Below are 26067 nucleotides of genomic sequence, written 5' to 3' on the forward strand. Positions count from 1 at the left end.
TTCAGAGACCCCTTTGGGGAAAGTTTGTTTTAGGTATCAGTCTTCATGGAATGAAGACCAGGGTCCTCACCTTAGTAAGATTTTAGTTCAGAGACCAAGTAACTTTTTGTGACAAGCTTGTACTTGATGGCTCGCATGGGATTTATGTACCCTTACTTTATGCTACTTGATAACATTTGTATGGTCTCTAGCCAGTACAACTTGCTAGAACATTCTGTTACACAGAAGTTGTCTGCCGTCACCCTGCAGCTGTGGCAGCATTTTGTTCCCTGTTGGAATATGTAGGGAACAGTAGCTCTGTGGTAATGGCAGAGGCAATGCACAAGGTTCAGTTGACTTGTCAGTGTCCAGTTGCTGACTTTCCACCATTCAAATGTGCCTGATTTTCAAGTGGGCACTGCAGACTGACAGCACAAACAAGAGCTCAGTGAACTGTGTTAACAGAAGTGGTCTGGAGATCACAGAGCTTTTTGAAAGGTTAGTGCTTTTGGTTCTCAACATGGTTTTGGGTTTTCTTGTCTGTTTTCTTTAAATCCCTTAGAAAACAAAAGCTACACGTCAGTAAGAACAGAAGCTTTGTCTGTGATTCAACTGCTGCTCACCAAACTACAAGGTGAGACTTATTACTTGCCACCTAGAAAAGCCACTGCTTGGTAAAGATGGCTGCTGGCTGTTTGGCCTATGGAGAGATGGCCTTACCTCCTGCTTGCAGCACTGGGCGATTCTGGGGAAACTGGGACTTGGAAGCAGGAGAGGCCTTGAAGTAACTGAGGCTAATGCCAAGTTCTAAAGTACTGTTGGATATTCCTTTGGTGAGGAAAATGGTCAGCAAGGAGGGTCCCACATGGAGCTCACAGAACCGTCTCATCAGATCTGTGTTATGTTCAAGCTCCGTAGAGGGGGGAGCTCCTCTTAGTACGGAAGAGTGATTTTTACCTTTTCAGTGTCAAGTTTGGTTTCTTATTATTATTTAGTACTCAAGCCTTGCAGAATTGACTTCATAGCATGAGGTCTTCCTAAGTCTCAGGTTCATATGTGTCTGCAGTTGTTGTAGCAATTTTTTCCTTTGGGTTTCTGTTACGCATTTTGTGTTTCTTTTATTCTGGCAAAAATCTTACATGCTTCTTTCATGAGCCAGTTGCAACACAGGAAACATGTGGTTCTTCAGGCCCTCATGTTCACATGTTACAAGCTTAGACAATGACACCTGGTCTAGAGGTACAACTCCCTGGCAGGAGGCAGCACACACACGAGTGTCTAGGTGAATCTGAGTTCTTCTGGAAGCACAGTGTGGAATGTGAGTGAAAGGTTGAAGCAGTCACTCCTTTAGCCTGTCTGAGGAAAGCAATGTCCTTTTGGAATTTTTTTGTTTTGTTTTTTGGTGTTCATGTCCAATGTCTATCTGTCTTTATCTGCACAGAAGCTCAACAGTGGGAAAGCCTGACACGAGAAAACAGAGAGCACCTCATTCGTTCGCTGTCTACGATGGCATCAGATAGCAGACCTGAGCTACAAGAGAGGGCATTTGTGTTGAAGAAAACACTCGAGAATCTTGATTAAGTTGTAAAACATAAATTTCAAAGTGCCATGTAAAACAAAAACAAAAAGTGCAGTGATCTGAAAACCAAGTGGGGAAATGAAGATTACTCTGTAGGATGCATCATTCCTGGCCAAAATAAAAAAATGCCTTAAATTCTTTTCCCCATTAATGTTATTTTTACTCTTAAGCTGATTGTTAGTTGTTTTATCAGCAAATACCTCTATCTGCCCAAGAGTGTTTTTAAGTGTACAACATAAAAACACAAGAGAGCAAGATGCTTTTCTTTTTTTAAATCGGCAGAAGAATGTTACTCAGACCCCCTTTGTCCTTCCAAAAAACTGCTGAAAATCCACCAGCACAGAAAGTGAAAAGCATATTTAGTTTTCACATTTTTTGTATGTAGAGAACTGTTAATTTGTGTCTACTCCAGTAGTGCTGGTGTTTATCTGTAGAGAACAAATAGTTTTCCCTTGATGAGGTCTGTGTTCGACTCCTGTGGCTTCCCAGGAGCAGGGTTTTATCTGACACCCAGCTCTGCTTCTGCTTGCTCCTCCCTTCCAGCCTGTTGTCTGTGCATTATGAAAGGCAGAGTACTGTTAACGACACTCCTTCCTCCTTCTCTGACCTCAGCATGGATTGACTGAGACTATGCCTTCCTCAGATGGCAAACAGCCTCCCAAACTTTAAATGAGAACTTTTTCCCCCGAAGGATGCACAAGAGAGCACTTTACTGAGCTGTGTGGGACAAAGTTGAGCCTAGTTAGTACCCAGGTGGAACACTGCTCTTCTCAAAATTGTTTTGCATGGACACTCCTTAGCTCCAGGAAATTAAAAAAAAACAAACAAAAAACAACCAATCTTTTTTAGATATGTTTTGGAAGAGCATTTGAAGTTTGAAATTAAACATTTTTTTAATAGTGGTAATGTTTTATTCCCTTCCTGTTCGTAAACCTGTTCTTGCTTTGGAAACCTGTAACAATTTAGACTTGTCAATATTTGTAAGAAACTGAATCATCTGTCATTTATCAGAGCCCAAGTCATGCTGGTTTCTAGCAATTTGCACTTACAAAGATTATATCTGCATTAACGTGGGAGTAAAATTGCTATATGGTGATGTGGCCCTGCTGCCTGTCTCCCTTTTCTTTTTCCCCTCCTCTGACAAAAGACAAATCTGACCACTATAGCAACAAACTGTAATAGTGTGAAGATAGCACGGCTCCATAATCTGACCAGTATGTGTACAACTTTTTGGGGATAAATGCTTTGCTGATGGTGAAATTAAATCATTAGTGTGGGCAATATCATGTTCATGGCTTTCAGCACTGAAAGGCTTATTTTCTTGCAGTCTGCAGCTTCTTTCAGATCTGCTCTGCTAAGGAGAGGATTGCTCAGATGACATAATGTTTCCTTCATGCCCATTTATTCAGATTCAGGTATGCAGTACCTACTTTCCCCTCAGGTGCCATTCCCCAGCCAGTGTTTCCTGGTACTGTAACAGTCTTGTTGTCTGACTTGCTCTCCATAGGGAAGAATGTAATTTGTGCACATCTGGTAAGGGAGTGTCGGTAAGAAATGGGCAGAGCTGTGTCCCACTGTGGCTCTTGTGTAGCAGAAACCTCAGCGAGCACTATTGCATTGTACATTAGAACTGGTCAGTGGGCAACTCCTTGGTGCTGGGAGCTGGTGCTATAATGTTTTGATTTACACCTTGTTGCAGGGAGCTGCTTTTTGTTTACGTGTAGTTTGAACTGTTGAGCACAGTGTACATTTTAAAATTTTACTGGGCAAATCATTTTGCAGTATCTTTAAAAACTTGCTTACCGTGACATGTCATGAGTGCTCTTTTTTTTTGTATTAGGTGAATATTACCGGTGATGCTTTGCTGTAGCGGTTCATTGTCTGACTTGGGTTTTTTCATATTGGTGAGTGACAGTAACAGAAAAGCAAGAGCCTCCGTGTCTCTGGTAATTTGAGCTTTCACTGTGGACGGGAGTATTCAGAGGCAATGCCTCGTATGGTCAAATGACTGTACGTAGAGTAACTGTAACCATTGTCAATAGCAACCTGAATTTCTCTATTGGGGATTTACACTAGAGGGAAGAGCGTATTCTAGGAACTCTATATGTAAACAGCTGGATTAACAACTCTGGCCAAGAGTGTTGGGAAGGTTAGAGACGGTGTGACACTTTCTGAATCACAAAGCAATATGTCTTTCTCGTGATTACAGAGCAGATTCAGAGCTCCTCTCTAAAGCATGTGCCTATACACAAAACCTACCTGTACAAAAGTTAATTAAGTCAGAGGTTTGATTTCTATCCCCCTCGCATTTGTAAACTTGATAGGATTAAAAAAAAATAGATGTGGCCTTCCTAGAGTTTCTCCTCTAAAAGTGATTGCACTATGTAAAACACACTGTACTTTGCCCAGCACGGGCATTTCTTGTGCTGCTGCGATGCTTTGTATACCTGGAGTGCAGTGCGCAGACTCGACTCTAGCACTCTCGCTCTGACTTACAAGCTGTTGCTTAAATGGATGTATATTGAGAAAAGTTTTCTAATGTTGCAAGATCTCCATCAAATTTACTGCAATCTGTACTGTCCAAATATGTGAATGATCTGACTGAAAGAAAACCCTCCTGCTTACCAAAAAGGTAAAAACTAAATAAAAGCTGCATGACCTGTTCCTTGGAGTAGTGATTTTTCTTCTGTGGTGGGTATTTTATAGTGTTCCTGTGCTTCAGATTCAGAGTGGGCTGCTGTTGTGCTCCATGCTGCTGCCCTCGCCTCATGGAGACAGACGGCTCTGCAGCCCTGGAAGAAACTGTGTGTTTTTTAACCCATTGCTTGGTCTTCTGCAGCCAGGCAGGGTTAGATTACACAGACACATTCTTTGTTATATATACAGTCTTGTATATATTACATATATATGGTAGATGAGGCCATGAGATTGAAAACTTACTAAAAATATATTGAAGAACTTAAGTATTTCCAAATTATTCCAGACATGCACACATTTTCCCTCCCAGTGCATCCTCAATTATATGTACTTTTCTAACCAGTATTCAGAAAGGAAGAAAAAGGAGGGGACACAAATGAGAACAGCACACAAACACAAACCTCACTGATGCTGGCCACCAAGTGGCTGAACCATAACCTAGCAAGGGAAATGTGGTCAGACCATATACCCACCATGCACAGACCATGGTGGGTTTTGCTGTGGTGAGCAGAGACCTCCTCTGCAGTGCTGTGATAAAGCTGGTTTGGGCTCAGCCTGACTGACATGTCTGGCCAGTGAAAGCTGCAGGATACAATCATCAGGTAAGTTAAAAATTGAGAAACTGTTCAGTGAAAAACTTTGATGAAGGAAAGCACACACAGCCGCGTTTGTGTAGTTACATTTAGTAAAAAAAGGTTAAAAATTGTAAAAATATCTTGGGAGTTAGTTGTTGATTGCTTTGCTCCTTAAATAATTACATACCAACAAAAATTGGTATGACACTTTTCTCTGGAATTTGACAACAGGTGAGGAAGACTGTTACTACACTTTGAAACAGGTCTTCCGAGTGCTGTAGAACACAGGTAGCTGAATCAGCTTTTCCCCATATAAAAGCTTTAACTACTGCTTCTATACATTTATTTGTATATATTACAAAGGAATGACAGGAATTACAAAGGAATGAAGGGAAGCAGGACAAAAATTGTCTAGCTTACTTAATAGAACAGACTGTTACAGACTTATTTCCTATGCACTTCAGATCTTCAAAAGCTTCAGGTATGAACTAACAGCTAAAACTTTTTCTAATTAGGAAAAAAATTTGAAACTTAAAAAGGGAACACTTAAGGTGCTACTACACATCGATGACCCCTACTTCGCGGGGTCTTTCTTCCCAACTTTCTATGTTGTTTATCTCCTTCAATATTCTACATGTTTTCTCAGCTTTATTGGGAGCAGACTCATTTTTTCTGTTTTTAATCTGACTGTATCTTGCAATAGTGGATACGCCATCCACAAACCTGGTCTTGTAGAGGACATTTGCATTGTTGAACATTCCATCCTTCAAGGACACCACAATAAACTAAAACAAACCAGAAACATGTAATAAATGTTGCTATCCAAACAACACCAGAAAAGGCTTCCAAAGAGATGACTCTTTTTTCCTTCATTTGGCTAATACCTCAGTAATATTCTTAAAAAAGTATTCTGAAACTAACCAAGGCCCAAGAGAATGTGTCACACAGTCAATGTACACCCACTATTTGTGCAGTTAATGACAGTTCTGTCCATATCCCAGCACCTGGCCTGGGATACACAGTCCACAATACAGGATGCCTGTTCATGGTGGAAGAAAACAGAAAAAACTGTGCCACTAATTATGAAAGAATGTAGGATCTTACCTAGTCAAAAGATACTACTCAAATAATTTTGCAACACTGGTAACAAATGTTCTCCCTCATTCATAATTTGGAATGGTCAAGTCCTTAATAGAGATGTGTACTGCCTTTTTTTTTCATTACAAGGTCACAGTGATACAGAGATCCTTTTGAGTAGTGCGTGACTTATTTCAAGAGGGTCAACATGAAATACCTTAAACCTCCAGTTAAAAAGAATTCAGGATCTTGTCTGAAACTAAGTGTATCAGAGATACTCCTCCATCTTGCTCCATTTTAACCAACAGCAGCAACAGCAGCAACAACATTCAAGTTTCGCCACTGCCATGTAAGTCTAGCTTCCACCTGAAATAACTCATATATATTATAACACACATCCCTAGAATAAAAGAGGTAAACAACTCGGAGTCCTCAGTGCCAGACTGCCTTTGGAAATAATGGATGGAACTCTGAGCAATCTGGCCTGGTAGAAGGTGTCCCTGCCCATGGCAGGGGATTGGTATAGATGATCTTTGAGGCCCCTTCCAACCCAAACCATTCTATTACAATAATTTCAAAATCATACCTGGGAGTGTCTGAAATGGGTTTGAAGCATCTGCCCTATATTCTGGGTATGAGAGAGATCAAGGGCTGCATCCACTTCATCCAAGATGTAAACAGGGGCAGGCCTGAAGAGGAGCATGGCTAATATCAAGGATAAGGCCACCAGTGATCTGGTACGGAGACAAGAAAATTATGATTTAATTTCATCTGAAAGGCTATGGCTTTCAAAAACAATTGTTGAAAAGCAATAAAGGTGATAAAGGGTCTGGATGACAAGTCTTGATGAAGAGCAGGTGCTGGAGTTGTTTAGCCTGGAGGGAAAGGGGCCCAGGAGGGACCTTACTGCTTTCTACAGCTACCAGAAAAGAGGATGGAGCCAGGTGGGGGTTGGCCTCTTCTCCCATGTAACGAGATAGGCCAAGAGGAAATGCCCTCAAGTTACATCAGGGTAGGTTTAGATTGGATATTAGGAAAAATTTCTTCACTGAAATGGTTATCAAGCATTGGAATGGGTTGCCCATAGAATTGGTTGAGTCAGCACTCGTGGAGAGATTTAGAAGACATGTAGATGTGGGGCTTAGTGACATGGTTTAGTGGTGGACTTGGCAGTTAACGGTTGGACTTGATGAGCTTGAGAGTTTTTCCAGCCTAAATGATTCTATGATTCTAAAATGGTCCCTCAAAACCACATTACTGCTATGGCTCTGAAGAGATGGAATGATAATTTTCCATTGCAAAATGTGAAGTCTTCTGTCAAACAGAAAATATTACTTCTTATTTAAAGATCACGTTAGCTGGGTGATGCTATTTAAAATTATGCTGTTGTTCTAATTCCAGTTCTGAGTTTTGCAATGTTTTTCCACACCTGGTTCTTCCAAGTATTCTGTCCTTAGAAAGTTCTGTATCTCTCTCACCTCTCCCCAAATTCTGTTTCTGCTTTTCAGTTTGTTAATATTTTTTTCCTTAAAAGTTGCAAAGAAGTACATACCCTACTTGGTAGCCATAGACACTGGAGAAGAAAACTGTTGCCCTGACACTACTTTTATGCCAGGGAAATACTCGCCTACATAGATTTTTGTGGCTACAACTCAAGGAGAGGAGTGTTTAATTCAACATTATATTAGTTCTACCTAGAGTTAAATGTAGTTTTCTCACCATTCAGTTTTTTTTTTTTGTCATTTATGTGTGACAGGAGTAAAATCATGATTGTTATCTTACACTAAGCAAAGCATTGTTCTAAGTCCGAATGTATTAATAGTGCTTCCAATATTGAGTCCATCTAGAAAGAGGCAGAGTTCCCTGACAAGGAAAATATTAGTTTTTTGCTTTTCAGAACTTGAATTAATTAGACATAACATTACATACACAATGACAATGGAAAACAAATTAATTCACCAACCTTTGTCCTCCACTAAGTTCTGTTAAGTTTTCCTTCCAGGTGTTTCCTAAGGCTACTCTGAACTCCATACCAACAAAGACATTTTGAGTTTTAGAGGCTGCTAGCATAGCTCTGGCTCCAGGTAGGAGTGTTGAGAAAATGGAACCAAAGTCTTCATTCACCTGGAAGTCAGACCACAAAAGATGTATGAACATGCTTTGGATAAAAAGCACAGAGTGAAAAACTTAGTGGTGAGCAGCACAACAATCAAGACATCTTTCCCAGTTCAACGTGGTGACTTCTCATGTCACATACAGGACAGTGAGGAAACACTAGCTTTTATTTTATTTATTTATTTTATTTATCTCTGAAGAGAGAAGCAACACCAAAGCATATATGACACCTCATACTAAGCATTTTAGAAGGATCCAGTGAAAGATATATTGGAAGGCTTCTTTATGCTATCAGCCAGGGAAATGGTTACACCCTAACTCAGATTTATTAATTGGCAAATTGTGATTTCTCCCAATTAGTTGACTACTGAAAGTATAAGCACCATGTAAGAGATACATACTTGCATCCTCTTGACTCTGTCTTTCCAGGTTTACTTAAACAATGTCCAGGTATGGGCTGGGATGCAACTTTGTAAATGCAGATTACAATTTCCTAGGTTTAGGAATTTATCTGAAAACACACTTATTCCACCATGTGTGATGCTTTTGCACTACAGCTCACTAATTTCTGCCAAACATGATTTTTACAATGAAAAGGTACCATTTTGTTAGCGATAACCTAAGTACAGGCAGGATAATTAATAATTAAATGGATACTTCATCTATGTGCAATTTAATCTTGGTTAAAATCAATTTTCTCAAAGGCCAAAAAGCACAAGTAGAAAAGAAAGTGTCAAAAGATTTCAATGTAGAAAGGGAAAATGTTATACTTTTGTTATAATTCATTATGTGACAGACCTGCTAAAAAGGCAGAGTGCCTAGGTAACAAAAACATAAATCAGGCATTGCTCTATCCTAGTATTATGTATCCTGACAGTAACAGGAACAGTACCCCAGGTCCACAGCCCCACACCATAGAAGGCAACATAGAACCAGAAAATTTTAACTCTGGTAAAATATTGGTTTAAGAAAAGAAAAAATACTAAAAATAAAACCCAATTGAATTTCAATAGGTGTTAACCTTCATGAAATTTTTGTGGGCACCAAAAAAGGAATGAGAAAGTACTTTTGCAGGTTTAACTGGACCTTTACAATTTTCAGAGAATTCAAGTCTTATTCTCAAAAGTGGGAATAAACAGGAGAAATAAAGTTGTTATTTTTAAATATAGGTCAGGGATGTTAATTCTGAAAGTAGACATTTTTTCCCCAAGGAAATATGCAAAACAGTAATCTAAGATAAGTTTCAAGTATCATACCTTTTTCCAAGCAATATCTAAAGCTTGCTTTTTCTTCCGGTCAAGTTCCTCAATAACTGCAAGAATTTTTATCTTGTCATTCTCTACAATTCTTTTTTTCTTCATTAAGTCATTGTACTGGTGAAATGAGAAGAAAAGATTGATTTCAATGAACTATGTGCTCAAATGCATTTTGTGCTAATCTTACAGCTTCACTGTATCATTGTGTAGCTATGAAATAGTCATTAACCACAAAATTAAAATCCAGTGCATTTATTTAGCTGCATGAGGGACGTAAGTTTTGGGATTACTTGCAAATTAAAGCATCAGAATTTTCAACAATCAGCAAAGGAGAAGGACAACATTACTCTGAAAGTTGCACTTCCAAGTTAATTTGCTTTTCCACAGAAGAAAGGATGCTTCTGGAGGCTGATAGGAGGAAACAGTACTAGAAAAGTTGAAGGATAAAATCAGTGGGCAATTTTCAGACAATCCTGGAATAGCCTGAAGATGCAGATTTATTCAAGACAACCTTGCTACACCATCAAGCTATCAGGCTTGAGGATGAATTTTTTGGTCTGCAGCTTTTAGTACAGTATATAGTTCTCAGATACTCTAATGGATGCCACAAAGCTTGCTAATGCTTCAATTTAGGGTGAACTGGGATAAGAAACGAATAAAATAGTGTTTTCTACCATCCAAACAGTTCAAAGATGTAAGATTAGTATGAAAGAACCAGCAAAAGGTTTCCTGGTATCTCATGAAGGTTTAGTTTTATTTCTGGAGTATTGAGAAATAGAGCACAAGAAAATGTAAAGCTACATTATATAAATCTGTATATATTGTATATGCACCATATGACCAGCTGGCCCAATCTTTACAGATTAAAGCACAGAATGTTTACCCTTTCCTCTGCATCAGAAAGCATGTTCATAGCCCTCGTGTTCACATTCCTTCCCAACTTCTCTTTATGCTCCTGCAATTTTTGCAGCTTCTGACTTGCTTCTTTAGGGTTGCTACTTTTGAAATCATAGGCTGTGTTTGGCTGGCCAAAGAGTGTTTTTTCTGAAGCTATCCACTTGTATTCTTTCAGCATTTTGGCCACCTGTAAACAAATAGATTTGCTGAGGCTTTTCCCTCACCCCTCTCAAATGTGAACTGAAAATTAAAACAAACAAACAAACAAAACCCAAAACCAACCAACCAACCAATCAAACAAACCAACCCCACCTACATTCTGAAATTACCACATTAATTCTTCTACCCCAGTGTAGCACAGGTACTTATCTTTACAATGCTTTGTGTGATTTCCTTCATTGTGGACAAGCCAGGAATTTAAGGTAGCTTTAATGTATCTAACTTACTTGAAGCACCCTTTTTTCTACATCTGAACTATAACAATGTCACTACATCATGGAATTACCTTCCTTAATTAGTTATCTAATTTGTCCACACAATCAGAATGTTCTTACTGATCGCTTTCTCATGGTGATCTATCCTCTGTTACTCCACACAGATCAGCTCTTTTACAATGTACAATTTCCCTCTTCCTCAGATAAAACTTTTCACATTGAGAGCTGCAAATATGACAGTGCTTAAAGAAAAAAGGCTATTTCCTCTGCAAGGGAAATGACCATTCTTGGTCACAAGATGTGAAGAGAAGCACAATTTTGAAATACCTTGGCAGCAGCATCAGCAGCCTCTTGTTGACATTTGGTGATGCCGTGTTCCAATTCTTTAACCTTAAGCTGTAATTCATTATTTTGTTCTCTGTATTTTATCATCTCTGCACATTTGTGTTTAATTGCATCATCATGTAATGCAATTATTTCCTTCTGCTTGGCAAGCTCCTTCTGTGCTCTCTCTACAGATTCCTGAAAAAGTAAATCAGCAGACATTTATTGGCCTCTTTTAAAGGTGGCATTAAAGCTGTATTAGAACTGACACAGCAAAAAGAAAAAATTCACGTGTGAAAGTGAAGCAAAAAATAACTGCCTGGGCTGATTGAATGTGGCAAGTAAGTCTGCAGAAAAAGATACACATTATAATGTGAGGTTCAAAGGATCACATAGAGAGCAACATGAAAATGGATAATCAAAGTATTCACTTTTACCTCTGTTGTAGCCACTTCAGCCACCATAGCCTCAACTTGATCCTGGTAGGATTTGATTGCTTCCTCTGCAGCTGTTATCTGTTGTTTATAGGAGGCCTGCTCTTGCTTCAGCTCTTCAAGTTCCAGAACTAAAGCTTTGACTTCCTAGAAAGATGTTTTCCAATTTATTAGTTTTACTTAAATGGAGAGAATTAAGATTCAGTTTGATGTAGTAAATACTGTAGAAGATTAACAACACCCATTCTTGAGCAAGGGTGCAATCTCACAAAAACAAAGAAAGAAAAAGACAAAAAAACCTCAGTCTGTGACTATGTCAGTGACTACACAGTAATATAGTGACTATGTCAGTGACTACACAGTAATATAGTAAGTCCCAAAACTGAGAGCAGGAGAATCAAATTTTCTGATTTTTGTGCCCACTTTTAATAGGGAGAGAACTGCCAACAGAAGTGAAGTTTTACCTGCTGCATGTCTTTTATTTTTTTGCTTGAAGCATCTGCCTTTTTCTTGGCATTTTCTAGTTTCTGCTCCGCATTACTCCGTTCTTTCAGACACTCTGTTTCTGCATTTTTAATTTTATTCTCTAATTCCTTGTATTTTTTTTCTGCTTTCTTTTTGCTCTCTTCAGTTTTCTTTAATGTCTCTTCACAAGACGCTGAATCAAGAAGTAGAGTACTGAGATTAAGTACTGTTCTCATCTTTAAATTTACATCCTAAATGCCAACTGAAATAAATCTCTCTTTGCCTCCAACAGAAAAAAAAGTGGTTGAACACTCACTAATTGCTAAAGTCAGATATTTCAATGATTACTCTAAGAGACTGTGTTGTTGCTACCAGTTATTAGTAGGGGAGCAAACAGCCACTATGAAAAGGTGACCTTCTTTATTGACAGAGGGAAGAATATGTCAAGTCTCAGGATCAAGAAGTAATTAATCAGATGGCTACCTAACAAGATGCCACTTCATCCCTAGAATACTATGTCTAGATATGTACTTCTGTCCATTTTTTAGATGTTCTACTTGTTGCTGCGTTTTGTGCATTTCTGTCTTTCCTTAGCTATATGAAACACTATTTCTTTCCAATGCTTTCTTGTTATGCAAACTATATTACTGTATTACTAACCTTAAGCACCTACAGAAACAGACAGCTTGAAAAAAGCCAAGACTACTCAAATATGGGATCAAATCCATTTTTAAACTTCCCTGCAAAGATGTATTTTCCATTATTACAAAGTATATAAAAACCATTAAATGAGAGTATAACCTTTACTATAAGAGAATGACCACCTTTAAGTGAATCACCTCTTTGCAAGCATACCATGATTCTTTGTTACAATGTTCCAAAATATAAAGCCAGTATTTTTAAAGTGAAAAGTACTTCTTTCTTAAATGAAGATTCTGTTACTCTAACAGCCTGGTATCCATTTCATTCTCAGCAATTAGTTTTCAGTTAAAAGAATAAGACATTTGTCACCAATGGTTTTCTTCAGGTCAAGCAGCTCTTCCTCTTGTTTGTGGTAAGCACTTTGATGAAGCTTCTTCTGCAACAGCTCTGCTTCCTCAGACTTCATCTCCAATTGCTGCTTCAGTTGCTGGTACCTTTGGAGACAGTAGTGACACACTGCTATATGGAAGGGTACCCAGCATCTCACTTTCAAAGCTGAGTAGATGAATATAGATATTCCATTTCTCATGTAAAATACAGTGATGAGAGTAGGGCAAATAAGTTTAGATGAATGAAAATCCAATAGAATTGCTTTAATGATAATTGTGAGGCTTGTAGGCATGTAAGTTATTATATATGCAGGTCCTGCTATTTAGCCTGGATCTGACACATTAAAACAAATGCAACTCGTGGAATTTGGCAACAATTCACAGACCATTTTCCCAACTGGCAGCATGACAGATGTTAGCTGAATAATTAAAGAAAAGATATCTAAAAGCCAAAGCTCTTTCCTCCTCTTGGCTATATTTCTGGAAGTCCACTGCAGCTCAAAACGATTTGAAGAAATAAATCCAGCTGGTAGACAGCATGTTATGCAACACTGCCTTCCTTATGGCATTTTTTCAGAACTGACTAAATATATTTTTCTCTTCCATCTTTTAATATGGTATTCAATAACTGAGCAGCTGAAAATCAAATATACTTAAAATTATTTCATTTAAATGCTTACAGCAGTAGCACTTGGATATTTCTAACATCTTTTTATTTTCTTGCAAGAAAAGTAAGACTGACCACAAATTGGAATTCTGTACAGATGTTAAAATTAAGTCTAGAACGGATCCATTTATCAGTGTACTTCATGAAAATTCAACTAATTTCAATTAGACATCAATGTGTACCCTTTTTTTTACCCTGTGTTATCCAAAACATAGTTTTTTTGCATGTGTTATTTAAAATTGAATTTGCTTTTTGATTGCTGAACTTGCTAATTAAATTGGGAGGAGAGGGAGGAAGGGAATTATTTTCTGCATATTACATTCTCAAAAAGCCTATGGCCTCCCAAAACGATTCATTATGTTAAATTTACTCAGATTAATTACACATTGTATAATGCAAACCCTACCTTTCAGCAACAGTCTTCAAGCTTGCCAACTCATTCTCTACAGCTACAAGTTCAGATTCCTTTTTCTTGAGTTCTATTTCAACATCTTTCACTTCTTGAAGTTTAGACAATATTGGTGTAGCCTGTGAGGAGGCACCTGTTCAATGAAAAAAATTAAAAAGCCAGGCTAATTGTAACTAGACCCATTACCATTGGCAATTGCAAATTCTAAACATTAACCAATAGGCAGGTTGATAATTTCTTTTAGCTGAGAAACAGGTATGGCAGTTAGGCTAAAGTTAGAGTTCTCAGAGGAGAAAGACTACCTCCTCTGTTCCATAACTTAGTTTTGCAGGCTCTGAATACTACAAATGCATAACTTATGCAAATAGCTAACTTTTCATAATTTATTAAATTATCGCAAACCAATGATGAATTACTTCAAGTAGTGCTTGAATTCCAAGCACTTTTGCTTCCAAGAGGATTACACAGTCTAATAAGATTTAACTATTTAAAATCTAAATTACTTTATGTGAAGTTTGTCAGTAATTTTTTCTTAAACTAATTAATATTATTTCAGCTCAAGACAACTTTAGCTCAAACAGATTATTCCCAGTATGTGTCTAAACGAAAAGGTTACTGTTCATTTTTATAAAAAATACTCAAGAGCAGTAAACGTATCAACAGGCACACAATATTATTAGTATTATATGAATAGAACCAGCAATTGCCTCCATGCAGAGTTCCTTGGGGATCAAACACATCTCCATCAAGAGTAACACTTCTTGTCATTATCCTTTTGTCGAAAGTCACTTTCTTAGCATTATCCATGTTATTACAGACCAGTGTTGTTCCAAAGACATATTCCATTGCTTTCTGCAGTTCAGGTTCATATACAATTAGAGAAAGGGCTAAATGCAAGTTATCGCGGCCAGCCTAGAAATCAAATGAAATGCAATTAGTGTGCCTTAAGTTATAAGTTTCAAATTTGATTTCTGTCTTTTATTGTCAACAAAAGACAGTATCACTACATTTTAAAACTATTTCAGCTACAAGTGGAATAATTAATACCCATTTAAACCTCAAAAAATTGAACGGATACAAAGGAAAACAAAATCAGCATATCCTAAAACCCCCAAAAGAAATTCACACAATAATAACCATTAAGAATTCCAGGTTTGTAGTACAGAAACAAAATTAAAACTGGACAGAGGTAATATAATGTAAAGAGTGTATTTATTTACATACCAAGCTTTGGGCCAACTTGACTGTGCCTTCTTGAATACACCTGGCTGAAATTTTGTTTAATGGAATGATGGTGTAGCGATGCTTTAGTTCACCCTTTTCTAAAAGCTTTTTGCCAGTAACCTCAAATGAAAAATAGTTACAAAGCATACCTGAGTACACAAGTGATTTTGTAAAGTGAGACAATAGGGCACTGGAAGAAAAACACATCATTGCCACCAACTGTGCACCACTTTCTTGACCCAGTTAAAACAGGAACATGGGTCCAAACCCAAACTCTCAAGCATTCTGTAACAAGGCACGTGCTTGCCAACCCTGAATCATACAACCACATGACAAAATTCAAAGTTCTGTACTAACACAATAAACTTACTTCTGTGTCCACAATAATGTTATAGAGTTTCCCTCCAGCCACCGCTTCCAGGGCTTTGGCATTGGATAGATCTTTCACAGTAAAAAGAGACACAACAGGGCCTTTCACATGGTTTGGATCCCAATTTTTTTCTGGATGTCTTAAAAGAAATACAAATTATGACTATGAATCATGTTTGTTTTCCTCTCACACATCTTTAAAAAACTTCTATTTAAAACCCATGACGCTTATTGTTCTCATATAAGCAATTCTAAATTCTATCAGATTAAGAATCCCCAACAAAAAAACCTGTCAAATTAAATACTTCACAGGAAGAGATTTGATAATAAAGAGTCAGTTACATAGTCATTAAAAGTATGTAATTCCTGATTTATTTACACATTTTTTCAATTTCTTTTTCCAATGGCTTCTGTTATTACCACAGCTATAGGAGTATGTTCAGCCTATTACATAAAAAATTAAACCTGGGGATATGGGTATTTGACTGGAGTTGATCTCCAAAGAGGAAGTCTACTTGTGTCCAAAGGCAAGAAACAATGATTATATATTTCCCAGTTTAGACCTTTGGATTCTATGGCTCTGGCTACTGAAGTTATGACTTGAAAATGCCATCAGACAAAACTTTTAAACTCTAGTGACTTTGACAAGATTGTAACATTTCCTGACTTTCCCCCTCACCTTCCCCCCCTTCACTTTGCAGCATGGGTAAGCCAGTATTATTCACTGGCACTAAAAGCAAAGCAAGAGCTAAGACATTGGTAGAATCATCTGGTAAAAGGTCCCCAAAAACCCTTCCAAGCATCTTTCAGGATCACACTGAGATCTTACTTGTATGTGAACTGTAGATGAGGAAATTTTGCCATTAAATTTTCACTCAGTTCTCTTAGCCGGTTGATATCAGAAATCAATGCCTTCTTTTTTGCTAGGAGGGCTTCTCCTTTCTCTTCTTCAGAGTTGAACACAAGCAGTAGACATATTCAGAGCAGAGAAATCTACTATCTTAAAAATCCTACACTGTTTATTTACATATATATAGAGAAGACTTTCTAAAATACTTTGCAAATTTTCAGACTAAATAATTAATACTATTGTGACACCAAATACACGAATAAAAAGTTTAAAGTGTAATGTTCTTCTGTAAAGGTTAATCTGGAATATTAGATAACAGTTGGGAGGAGTGTCAGAAACAAATTTTACCTAGCATAAGAAACAAACTATAAGAAGTGTTTTAGGTATGTAAAAACAGGATGGAATAGTCGGTCCTCTTTTCCATCTAATTTTATGTGGAATTTAATTGTGCCATCAAACTTCAAAATATTCAGCCCAAAGTTGCTAAAATCAAATTATTTCAAGCTGCTTTCTGTGGAAGTTTAAGAGTTTGCAGAGCTTAGATCAGAGAAATTTCTTTATGCATGAAAGCAGTGTACTTCATTTTTCATCCCCCTCCTGCATTGGGGCTGGCTGAGACAGAGTTAACACCCCACACAGAAGCCCTCAAAGTGCTGCTATTTGTGTTTCCACTAAACAGGCATACAGTAACTGTAACACAGTTTTGGCTACTGCTAAACATGCTGGCACAGGCACCAAGGCTCTCTCTCCAGTCCCCCTTCCAAAAGCCTGTGGGTAAGCAACAGGTTGGGAGGGGACATAGAATATGGGGTCCAAGGGATATTCCATACTATTATGAAGGTGTGCTCATCAGTAAAAGGTAAGAGAAAGGATGAGGGAAGGGAGTATCTGTTATTAAGGCCTGTCTTCCAAAACAGCCTTCCAAAAACAGCATACTGAGGTCCTACTTCACAGGAAGTGGCTGAACATTGCCTCCTAATTCCTGATGGGAAGCAGAGCATAAATTCTTTTGTGTTCATTTGTTTCTGCATCCTCCAGCTGGCTCCAAGAAAGAGCCACCACTGGCCACGTGAAAGGCCAAGACCATCACTGATGGTGGTGAAGCCTCTGGGATGATACATTATAGAAGGGGAAAAGAAGGCCACACCTCTCTGCAGTGGCTGGAAAGAGGAGTGACAATATGTGAGATGAACAGCCCTGCAGACAACAAGGCCAGTGAAGGAAAAGGAGGAGGTGCTCCAAGCACTAGAACTGAGATTCTCCTACAGCCTGTGGAGCAAACTGCTGAGGTAGCTGTGCCCTGCAATATGGACCACGGAGGTCCAGAGTGTAGCAGATATCCACCTGCAGCCTGTGGAAACCAACACTAGAGCAGGGTCCTGTAAGAACCTGCAGACCCAAGGACAGATGAGTCCATGCTGGAGCAGGTTTGCTGTTAGGATGTGTGACTCCTCATGGGACACACAATGGAGTAGCCTGTTCCTGAGGGACTGCACCCCATGAGAGGGACCTATGCTGGAGCAGTTTGTGAAGAACTGCAAGCCATCAGAAGGATTCACACTGGAGAAGTTCAGGGAGAACAGCCTCCCCTGGGAAAGAATCCCATGGTGGAGCAGGGGAAGAGTGTGAGTCCCGCCCCTGAGGAAGAAGGAGTGAAGAGACAACGTGTGAGGAATTGACTGCAACCCCCATCCCATATCCCCCTGCACCACTCATAGAGAGGAGGTACAGAATATCAAATTATTAAATAGAGCCTGGTAAATTAAGTTAAATTTCCCCAAGTCAAGTCTATTTTGCCCATGACAGTAATTGCCAAGTGATCACTCCCTGTCCTTATCTTAACCCATGAGCTTTTGCCATGTATTGTCTCCTCTGTCGAGTTGAGAAGGGGGTGGTAGAACAGCTTTGAACACCTGGCATTGAGTCAGGGTCAACTCACAACACTTCTGTACTACTTTCAGATTGCCCCAAAATTATGCATCAGAAGTCCTGATTGCCCCAAAATTATGCATCAGAAGTACAGACCTGAATAGTTCAGCTCCTTTATCTGTTTCTCTAGGGTCATTTTAATTTTTTCGACAGTTTCAAATGCTTTTCGGTCTTTCTTGTAGCCTTCATCCATCTTTTTAACTTCAGCTTCTTTAGCTTTTAATTCTTTTTGTGCATAATTCAATTTCATTTGAGCCTATAAGGAGTAATCAAATACGGAATGAGATCTTCAAAGACAATCTTGCAGGTGCAAATTTAGAACTCATGCACTGCCAAGCTGCCCATGTAATTCATAAAATTTTCAGCTGGTTGCAGATATGACAAAAAATAGCCTTGGAATTTGAAAATAATGGCACAGGTTATCTGGAAATTAAAACGTTATATTTAACTATGGTAACATGAATATATGAACATGAATAGAGTCTGAGAAGAAGGAAAGTAAAATAAGATGGGATACAGCTGTCCTTGTTCCTCTACAGAGAATAATTTCTCCTTAAGCGAGACAAGAAAAGTGGACTTTGGAAATTTAAACTCCACTATCAGAACTACCCCAGCAGAGGTTTTCTGTCTTAAGACAAAACAAGTGTTGTCTCTTCCACTCGTGTGATGAGCACACAATTTAACTAAGGAGAAAATAGTTTTTTCTAAACTCTCCATTTCACAATCACAAGCATCTTTATTTTGATTCCATTTAAGTTTAACAGTAGAAATCTCTTTGACTGTGTACCATGGACAACAGTCCTTTCTTTCCTATTCAAAACTACTGATCATTTGAGTACAGTGAATCCTACTTTATATCTCAAATGCCAGTTTCTAGTACTCCCTCGCAGCAATATTACAGTATTTTCCTGTGCAAGGATATTTTGTTTATATTTTATCAAAAAGTTAGTTCAATGCATATACCAAAATGTAAAATATCTTGCATAGATATTCTGCCCCTCTTTTCAAAGACCTTTCATTGACCTTTCAAAGCATGTGTCGATTTGTTTTCAGACAATTTTCAAAAGCATGAAGGCAAGTCTGAGACAGGCAGAGGTTTTTTTCTTACCTGTTTAGCCTCTGTTACTGCTTTGCTAATTTCATCTTTGCAGATCATCATCTGTCCTGAAAGAGTAGCTTCTTCACCATCCTTATTGCTGGACAGGCCAGCAGACACAGCATTAAAATGCTGTTGCGCTGCAGCTAAAGCATGTGCATCTTTTTCACTTTCTTTCAGTAAAACATTTAATTCTTTCTCTAGATTCTGTACTTCTTTCTCCTTCGACACTAATGCTTTAGAATCCTTCAGCAAAATAAGGAACAAAAATAGAAAAAACTAAGAGAAAACCTGAGTCTATTTCCTTGAAATTAATGTTTATGTGAGGAGCAACAAGCAGTTTCATCAACTACATTTCTAAGACCCTTTATCAGATTTTGTGATCTTGCAATATGCCTTTGCATGTTTTCAAATGCCTTATTTGTCCCATGAGTGTACTGAATATCTTCAGAGGGATGAAATACAAGAAGTGGCAACAAGAGCCCAAGAACTAGGAGAATTATCTCACTCTTCCCAATACCTAAAAATAATACTCCTGCATAAAAAACATTGATTGTCAAAAATATGCAAGGCAGAGACTTCTCATTTAATTTGAAGAGTAATGTATGTCCAGAGAGTATAATAGTTTTCTACAGGGACCTCTGCTGAGCTTAAGAGAAAATTTGGGGCCATAAGGAGTTGCACTGTATTTGTATTTGCATCATGTCTTTCTCTAGTGGGAACTTAGTACCTATGCTGTACAAATTGAACAATGCCCTTAACATTTGTCTCTGCTTTCTTGATGTAATTCTTGCCAATCACAGGATTCTTCATACCATAACAGGAAAGGAGAAACAGCTGCTCACACAATCTGAATTAATTTAGTATGTAATGAAAATTATATACAAATATCTTACCTTCTGCATACGTGTTAACAATTCATTGTACTTAACCTCTTCAGCTTTTAAGTTTTGCTTCTTGAGATCAAGAGCACTTCGTGCTTTTGTATTAACTCTTTGATTTTCTGAAAGAGCAGCTTCCAATGCACGGAGTCTACCACCAACTTCCTATAATCAGTAATAAAGGTAATTTAATTTAGCCTGTGAAACCAGTGCCATGTTTGTAATATTTTGTCTTCTGTTCAGAGCTTTATATAGAAGGAAATCTGACCAAGCAGGCAGCAGTCTCCAATACCAACAGGTCAGACCATCTCGTATGTCTGAAATCCAACCTAACTTGAAGGTACTATTGAACACTGATGTCACTCCATAAGATGGGACATTGTCCCTGTACAGAAAGTAGATTTAGACATTCAAAGAGTCTGTGGGCCATCCTGTATCCTGTCAAATTTACTGCCCCCAACATTGAAGTCAATACTGATTATTGTCAAACAAAACCTTCCTTACTTTTCTTTAGAGACATCAACAAAAAAAGGAGAAAAAAAGTCTCTGGCAAAACTTACCATTAAATGCACCAAGTGGAAACATGAGGGCAAACAGTTTTTATGCTTGTTATTTTTCATTTGCATTTCAGACAAAAAAAAAAACCTTTTAAATGGATGTCTTCTAGACAAAACTGACAATGAAGCAACAATGAACAATGCATAATCTAAGCAACACACCAGAAGAAGATAAAAATTCAAGGCTATATTATCTATAAGAATAATTCCAGTGACTTAAAATTCTTTGTATTCAGGTATTAAGGCGAGCACAACTCTGTTTCCATTTACCTTATCCTTTTCCTTTTCCATCTCGGCTATGTCTTCATTAAGTTGTTTTACCTTCTGTTCAATTTCAGCCTTTGATTCCTGAAACTTCTCTACATTAGACTGCATTTCCTTTAACACATTAGTGGAGGATACCTTTTTTTCTTCAGCCAGAACAAACTGATAAGCTATACAAAAGCGGCTTAAATGTTCTATTTCTCGTACTATTTTTTGGTATTCTAGATAAGATGCTCGTTCCTGAACAGACAAAAATAAAAACAAACAAAAAAACAACTCTAAAATTTGATGGAAAAACAATGTTACATAAGACTACTATAGAAATCTTCTAAGTACCTCTAAACATCAGTATTTTTAAGTAAGGAGCAGGATTCTTCATGTTATTCTCAGCTAAAACAATATTAATATAATCGATTGCAGACGAGAAATACTGCTTAATCTAATTTTCTTAAGAACTAAGACACTTTAAAATAACTTTTTATCTAGTTCTCTTGATTTTTTTCCTTCTCCCTACATCTTTCCTGATGTAGGATGATGTAGGATTTCCTGAAAGTCCAAAATGTCATATGCTCTGTATATGGAAATATGACAAAATTCTCTCTCAAAAGATCCTACAGAGCTTGAAAACATGCTATTGTTTTAGCCAAAACATACGGGTTCAGGGTAGTTGAAAATATTTTTTCAATACTTGAAGGACCTTAACACCCTTCTAATTTTTCCATACCTCTTTCAGTTTCTCTAAAGTTGGACTGATCTCCTCATTTAAGACCTGAAACACATAACAGAAGATTTATATTCTGATTTTACTGAACTCTAAACTTTAAACATGTCTAGGCATGGATAACTAGTTCCAGGTGCAGAAATAAAATATTCTACAAGTCAAAGTCAACATTAAACTGGTTGTTCAGTTATCTTTAACAAACACCAATGAAAGCATGCTTTACAACATGTAATACCGTTTGAATGCTTTTCAGTTTTGACTCCTTCTTCTCTATGGTTTTCTGAACAGCTATTTTCTTGCACTCATACATCCTAGTACCAGCTGCTTCTTCAATCATAGCTAAAATCTAAAATAAAGCAATGCAGAAAAATTTGATGTTAGATTGGTTTCTTCTTATGTTAGATTGGTTCCATTAAACTGAACATCTCATCTCCCTCCAACTCTTATTTTTGTTGTCCCCCTCCCAACATATCATCATATCAACATATCATTCAAATCAGTTCAGTAAAAATTCGGACAAAAAAAACCCCACAACTTTCCTACCTCTGGTGGCTTCATATTTAGAACTTTGGTAATTTGGCCCTGTTGACAAAAAGATAAGAAGAGTGGTAGCAAAAAGTAAACCCAAAACCACAACTCCAAACCCCCACTCACTTTTATACATTAATTCCCCACTCACTTTTTTACATTGTATTGTAAGTTCAAGCACTTTTAAATTTTGTTTTTTGCTAAACAATAATCAAGTTTACTCAATTGTTTTGCTCTTCGAAGTTCAAGTAAGTCACTCTTTCAGGTAATATACCTGGAATGGCCCTTATGTCATATATTATGCTCATCCTCCACAGTCCTGATTACATCTTAAAGAAGTAATGCAAGTATTTTTCCTAGAGTTTTACTGGGTTGCTGATATTGAATAAGCTCCTAATCATAAACCAGCTTTTTTGGTGATGTAGCTCATACATAACAGGGAGAAAGAGTGTGTACAAAACTGTCCCCACTTTTGCCATCAGCTTGGGACAGTTACATTTGAAACAACAAATCCTACTCTGTTTTATTATTCCTTGCAAATATTTCAGGTATTTGTCTAGTCCCTTACAGTCTTCTAATTTTGTGAGCTTTCTTTTGATAATTGTGACTTAAGAAGGTACATATCTCAACTTCATTCAAGCTACTGTCTAACATGAAGCACAAATTATACAAAATAAAATCTGCCATTTTAGAATATTTATAAAAGCAATACCTATCTGTTAAGGAGAAAAAAGGTACAAAATAAAACGGGTATATATTTCAGTAAAGTCTGCTAACATGAGGTCTTGTGCTACAAGATGTGTTTTAGGGTCAAACTATGCTGTACTGGAAATCTTAACTACTTAACAGAGTTAAATTTTAATTGATAAGATCCCACTCTAATTAGGAAATGAAGTGTTTTCCCACTATCTTCCCTGTCTTATTAAATTTAGGGAAAGACCTATTCTTTCTGGATTTTATAAAGATGCACACAATACCTGCATAATGAGGAAGTGAGGATTATTGACATTGAGTCCAACAGAACAGAAGAGATCCTGCACACGACTGTTGGCAGCATTCACACCATTGATAAGATACTTACTTCTACCTCCAACAACCACCTGGAGAACAAAGACAAAAAAACCGCTTTGTGTAGTGAGAATATAGACTGTAATAAAGAATAAAACATCTGAGCAAATCACAAGTGCATATACATGTATGTGTATACTGTGCAGAACATCAAAACAGAGCTTGTTTGGCATTTAAAATATTTAACTAAAATGTAAGAAAGATTAGTCATTGAGTCATTGATACTGTCAAGAAACTTTCAAAAAAGCCCTACTTTAAAAAACTGAACACTCAAAAAATAATCAAAAACCAAAACCACAACATCTTCATCAGTAAAAATAAAGATTCCTTTGTTCCTGGAGACCAAATTTAACACACAATTCAGATACTAAGAGTAAGATATAAAAACAGAAAAAGCCACAGGACAGAAATTTAAACTTGCTATATAAACAATTCCAGCTAATACACTGGATCTACTCCTACAGTTTATGGAACTAAGTACACTGTAAAGGCAACATAGCAACCTTGCCTCTACTGCAGAAACTCAGGGACTTTAAAAACTACCTTTTTTTTTTTCCTTCGCTCTTGAGCATGGTAAAAGTGTATATAGGTTACAAAAAAATAAAGATATTAAAGACTCACCTGCCTAGTCACAGTGATCTCATCATTAGCTTCAAATCCCAGCGGACTTTGACTCTTGTTTGAATTATCGAAGTTAATAGACACAGTTGCCTTTGTAATTCCAGCTTGCCCATTCTTATAAACAAGATCTTGCAAGTTGGAAGCTCGCACCTAAATCCAGGGAACAGATAAATACTTTTTTGAAAGTAATTAACTTCACATTTTCACTGTACAACCGTAGGTTTTGGAGAAATTAATAAAAAAATGAAGATTTAGTTTCGTATTTATGTGTTCATATGAACAGACACATGGGAGCTGCAGGGTGCTATCATACCACAACCAGCGTGTTCCAGTCTAGTTTAACTTATCCAGATGTTTCTGCATCAGATATATTCAGTCTCACGCAGCATTCAGTTCAAACACTGAATACAACTGTGAAAAAAGCCACCTGACAGTAAATTTATTTAACAAGCACATATTTTTCACAATGCAGTTCACAGGGAAGTGATTCAGAAAGTGTTCCTTGGAGGTCTGCTGGCTTTGTCTACAACTGGGGGAAGGTAGGGATGGGAAAGAAAGGAAATTAAAAAATCACCTTCAGACAGAGATTAAAATTGATGTCAGAGCACACAGGTTTTTTATGAGAATAAAGCAGACATATTATCTCTTAAATAGCAGGCGTTGCATGAAAACTTTTAAATTTTTTTCTGATGAACCAGGTAGCCAGATTTTAAGACCCAATTTAAGAACTGAAAACATTTATTACAAATGGGTAAATTACTGTCTTTAGATGCAAAAGATCTTTGGTTTGAAGCTGTTAGCTTTTAGCCTATTGCTTTAAGCCACATTCTTTGTGTAACTGGTATGTGGATGAAGTTGTAACTCAGCCTTAACGTAAGATTGAGAAACAATGACAGAGACATCAATTACATTTATGTAATGAAAAATCCAAATAATGAAACTACTTCTTTCAAAGAAGCACCACTTCAGGTCTTCCGTGGGAGGTCACTCACTAGAGCAACATGAAAAATTGCTGACAGAAGAAAGACCTTTCTTAAAAGTCCCGTCTCTTTACCTGTGACAGATTGCTGATTCCCAGAATGAAACAGATGGAGTCCAAAATATTGGATTTGCCGCTACCATTCAAGCCAGTAATGGCATTGAATAACGGGTCAAAGTCACGAATTTCCGTCCTCTGAGCATAAGACTTAAAACCTTCAAGAACAATTGACTTGATGTACATCTTCGCAGCTTTTCTAAGGGTCCAGTCAAAGTATTCCCCTGAGAAGCACTAAGAAAGGTATCTGGATTGTAATCCTATATGTTTCAGAGTAAAGAAAAAAGAATAACCAAATGAATCATACTGCCAAACAACTAGACCTGTAAGAAAATAGAAAGAACGCATGCCTTTTACAACAAAAATATCATGCATTTATAAACGAAAAAAGCCAAGTAGACCAGAGATCCTGGCAGTATCCCAACAATAACCTGTACTTGTGCGACTTGCCTTTGCACAAAGTTTATCACGACACTTGGGTATAGACTCGCGGCAAAACCACGGTTTTTGGCAAAGCTGGCCGCCAGCGAAGGGGAAGGAAATGCCCGGATGTTTCAGAACACGGCAGAGGCTCTATTTCCCGCTGGCAGAATTGCTGGACCTGCTCAGCCACACCGCCCGCGAGGGGTAAAATCCCAGGGAAGCGGCAGCCTCGGCTGAGAGGCACCGCGAACAAGGACCCATCAGAGCCGCATCCCCGACCCTGCCGCCTTCATCGCGCTGCCCCCGCGGCTCCGCCAGCGACCCCGCTCCAGCGAGCCCTCCCTGCCGGCTCTGATGCCAAATCGGCGGCGGGCAACCCTGCTTCCCTCCCCAGTCCCGATTCTTCACTCGCCCGCCCACCCACCCCCTTGCAGAGCTGATTCCCGATGCCGCTGCCCCACTCGCTCACCCCCGTCCGGAGCCGCTCCCAGATGCCCGCCCGTCCGCCAGGATCAAATTTTGGCGCCCAGCGTCTCAACCGTTAGGGGAGGCGCCTGATGG

General features: G+C 38.0%; 2 protein-coding genes across 5 annotated transcripts in view; one reads left to right on the forward strand and one right to left on the reverse strand.

Moving 5' to 3' along the window:
* The window catches only part of ECPAS (Ecm29 proteasome adaptor and scaffold), a 61887-nt gene extending 57665 nt beyond the window's left edge, over window positions 1-4222 (forward strand). For 2 of the 4 annotated variants that reach the window (XM_005530762.3, XM_014259513.2), the window contains exons 48-49: window positions 542-613; window positions 1421-4222. In XM_005530762.3, the coding sequence (XP_005530819.2) occupies window positions 542-613; window positions 1421-1560 (212 nt within the window). In that variant the 3' untranslated portion in view covers window positions 1561-4222. The remainder of the gene's footprint in view (window positions 1-541; window positions 614-1420) is intronic. The other 2 variants (XR_001332005.2, XM_014259514.2) reach the window with 2 other exon arrangements.
* Window positions 4223-5156: 934 nt separating this feature from the next.
* On the reverse strand, window positions 5157-26034 carry SMC2 (structural maintenance of chromosomes 2). Its single transcript, XM_005530779.3, has 25 exons — window positions 25976-26034; window positions 25102-25343; window positions 24048-24197; window positions 23336-23458; window positions 22374-22412; window positions 22066-22176; window positions 21834-21878; window positions 21116-21349; window positions 20304-20453; window positions 19420-19653; window positions 18408-18567; window positions 16362-16479; window positions 15534-15672; window positions 15164-15283; window positions 14647-14851; window positions 13937-14072; window positions 12844-12968; window positions 11832-12025; window positions 11371-11514; window positions 10937-11131; window positions 10162-10362; window positions 9279-9395; window positions 7871-8031; window positions 6494-6641; window positions 5157-5615 (listed from the first exon to the last, which is right to left on the reverse strand). Exons 2-25 carry the CDS (start codon window positions 25267-25269, stop codon window positions 5388-5390), a joined length of 3645 nt encoding a protein of 1214 aa, XP_005530836.1. The 5' UTR covers window positions 25270-25343; window positions 25976-26034; the 3' UTR covers window positions 5157-5387.
* Window positions 26035-26067: the final 33 nt, after the last annotated feature.

This window comes from Pseudopodoces humilis, chromosome 4, assembly GCF_049639895.1.
Source record: "Pseudopodoces humilis isolate 2021_Gansu_Grassland_sample_001 chromosome 4, ASM4963989v1, whole genome shotgun sequence".
Lineage (NCBI taxonomy): Eukaryota > Metazoa > Chordata > Aves > Passeriformes > Paridae > Pseudopodoces > Pseudopodoces humilis.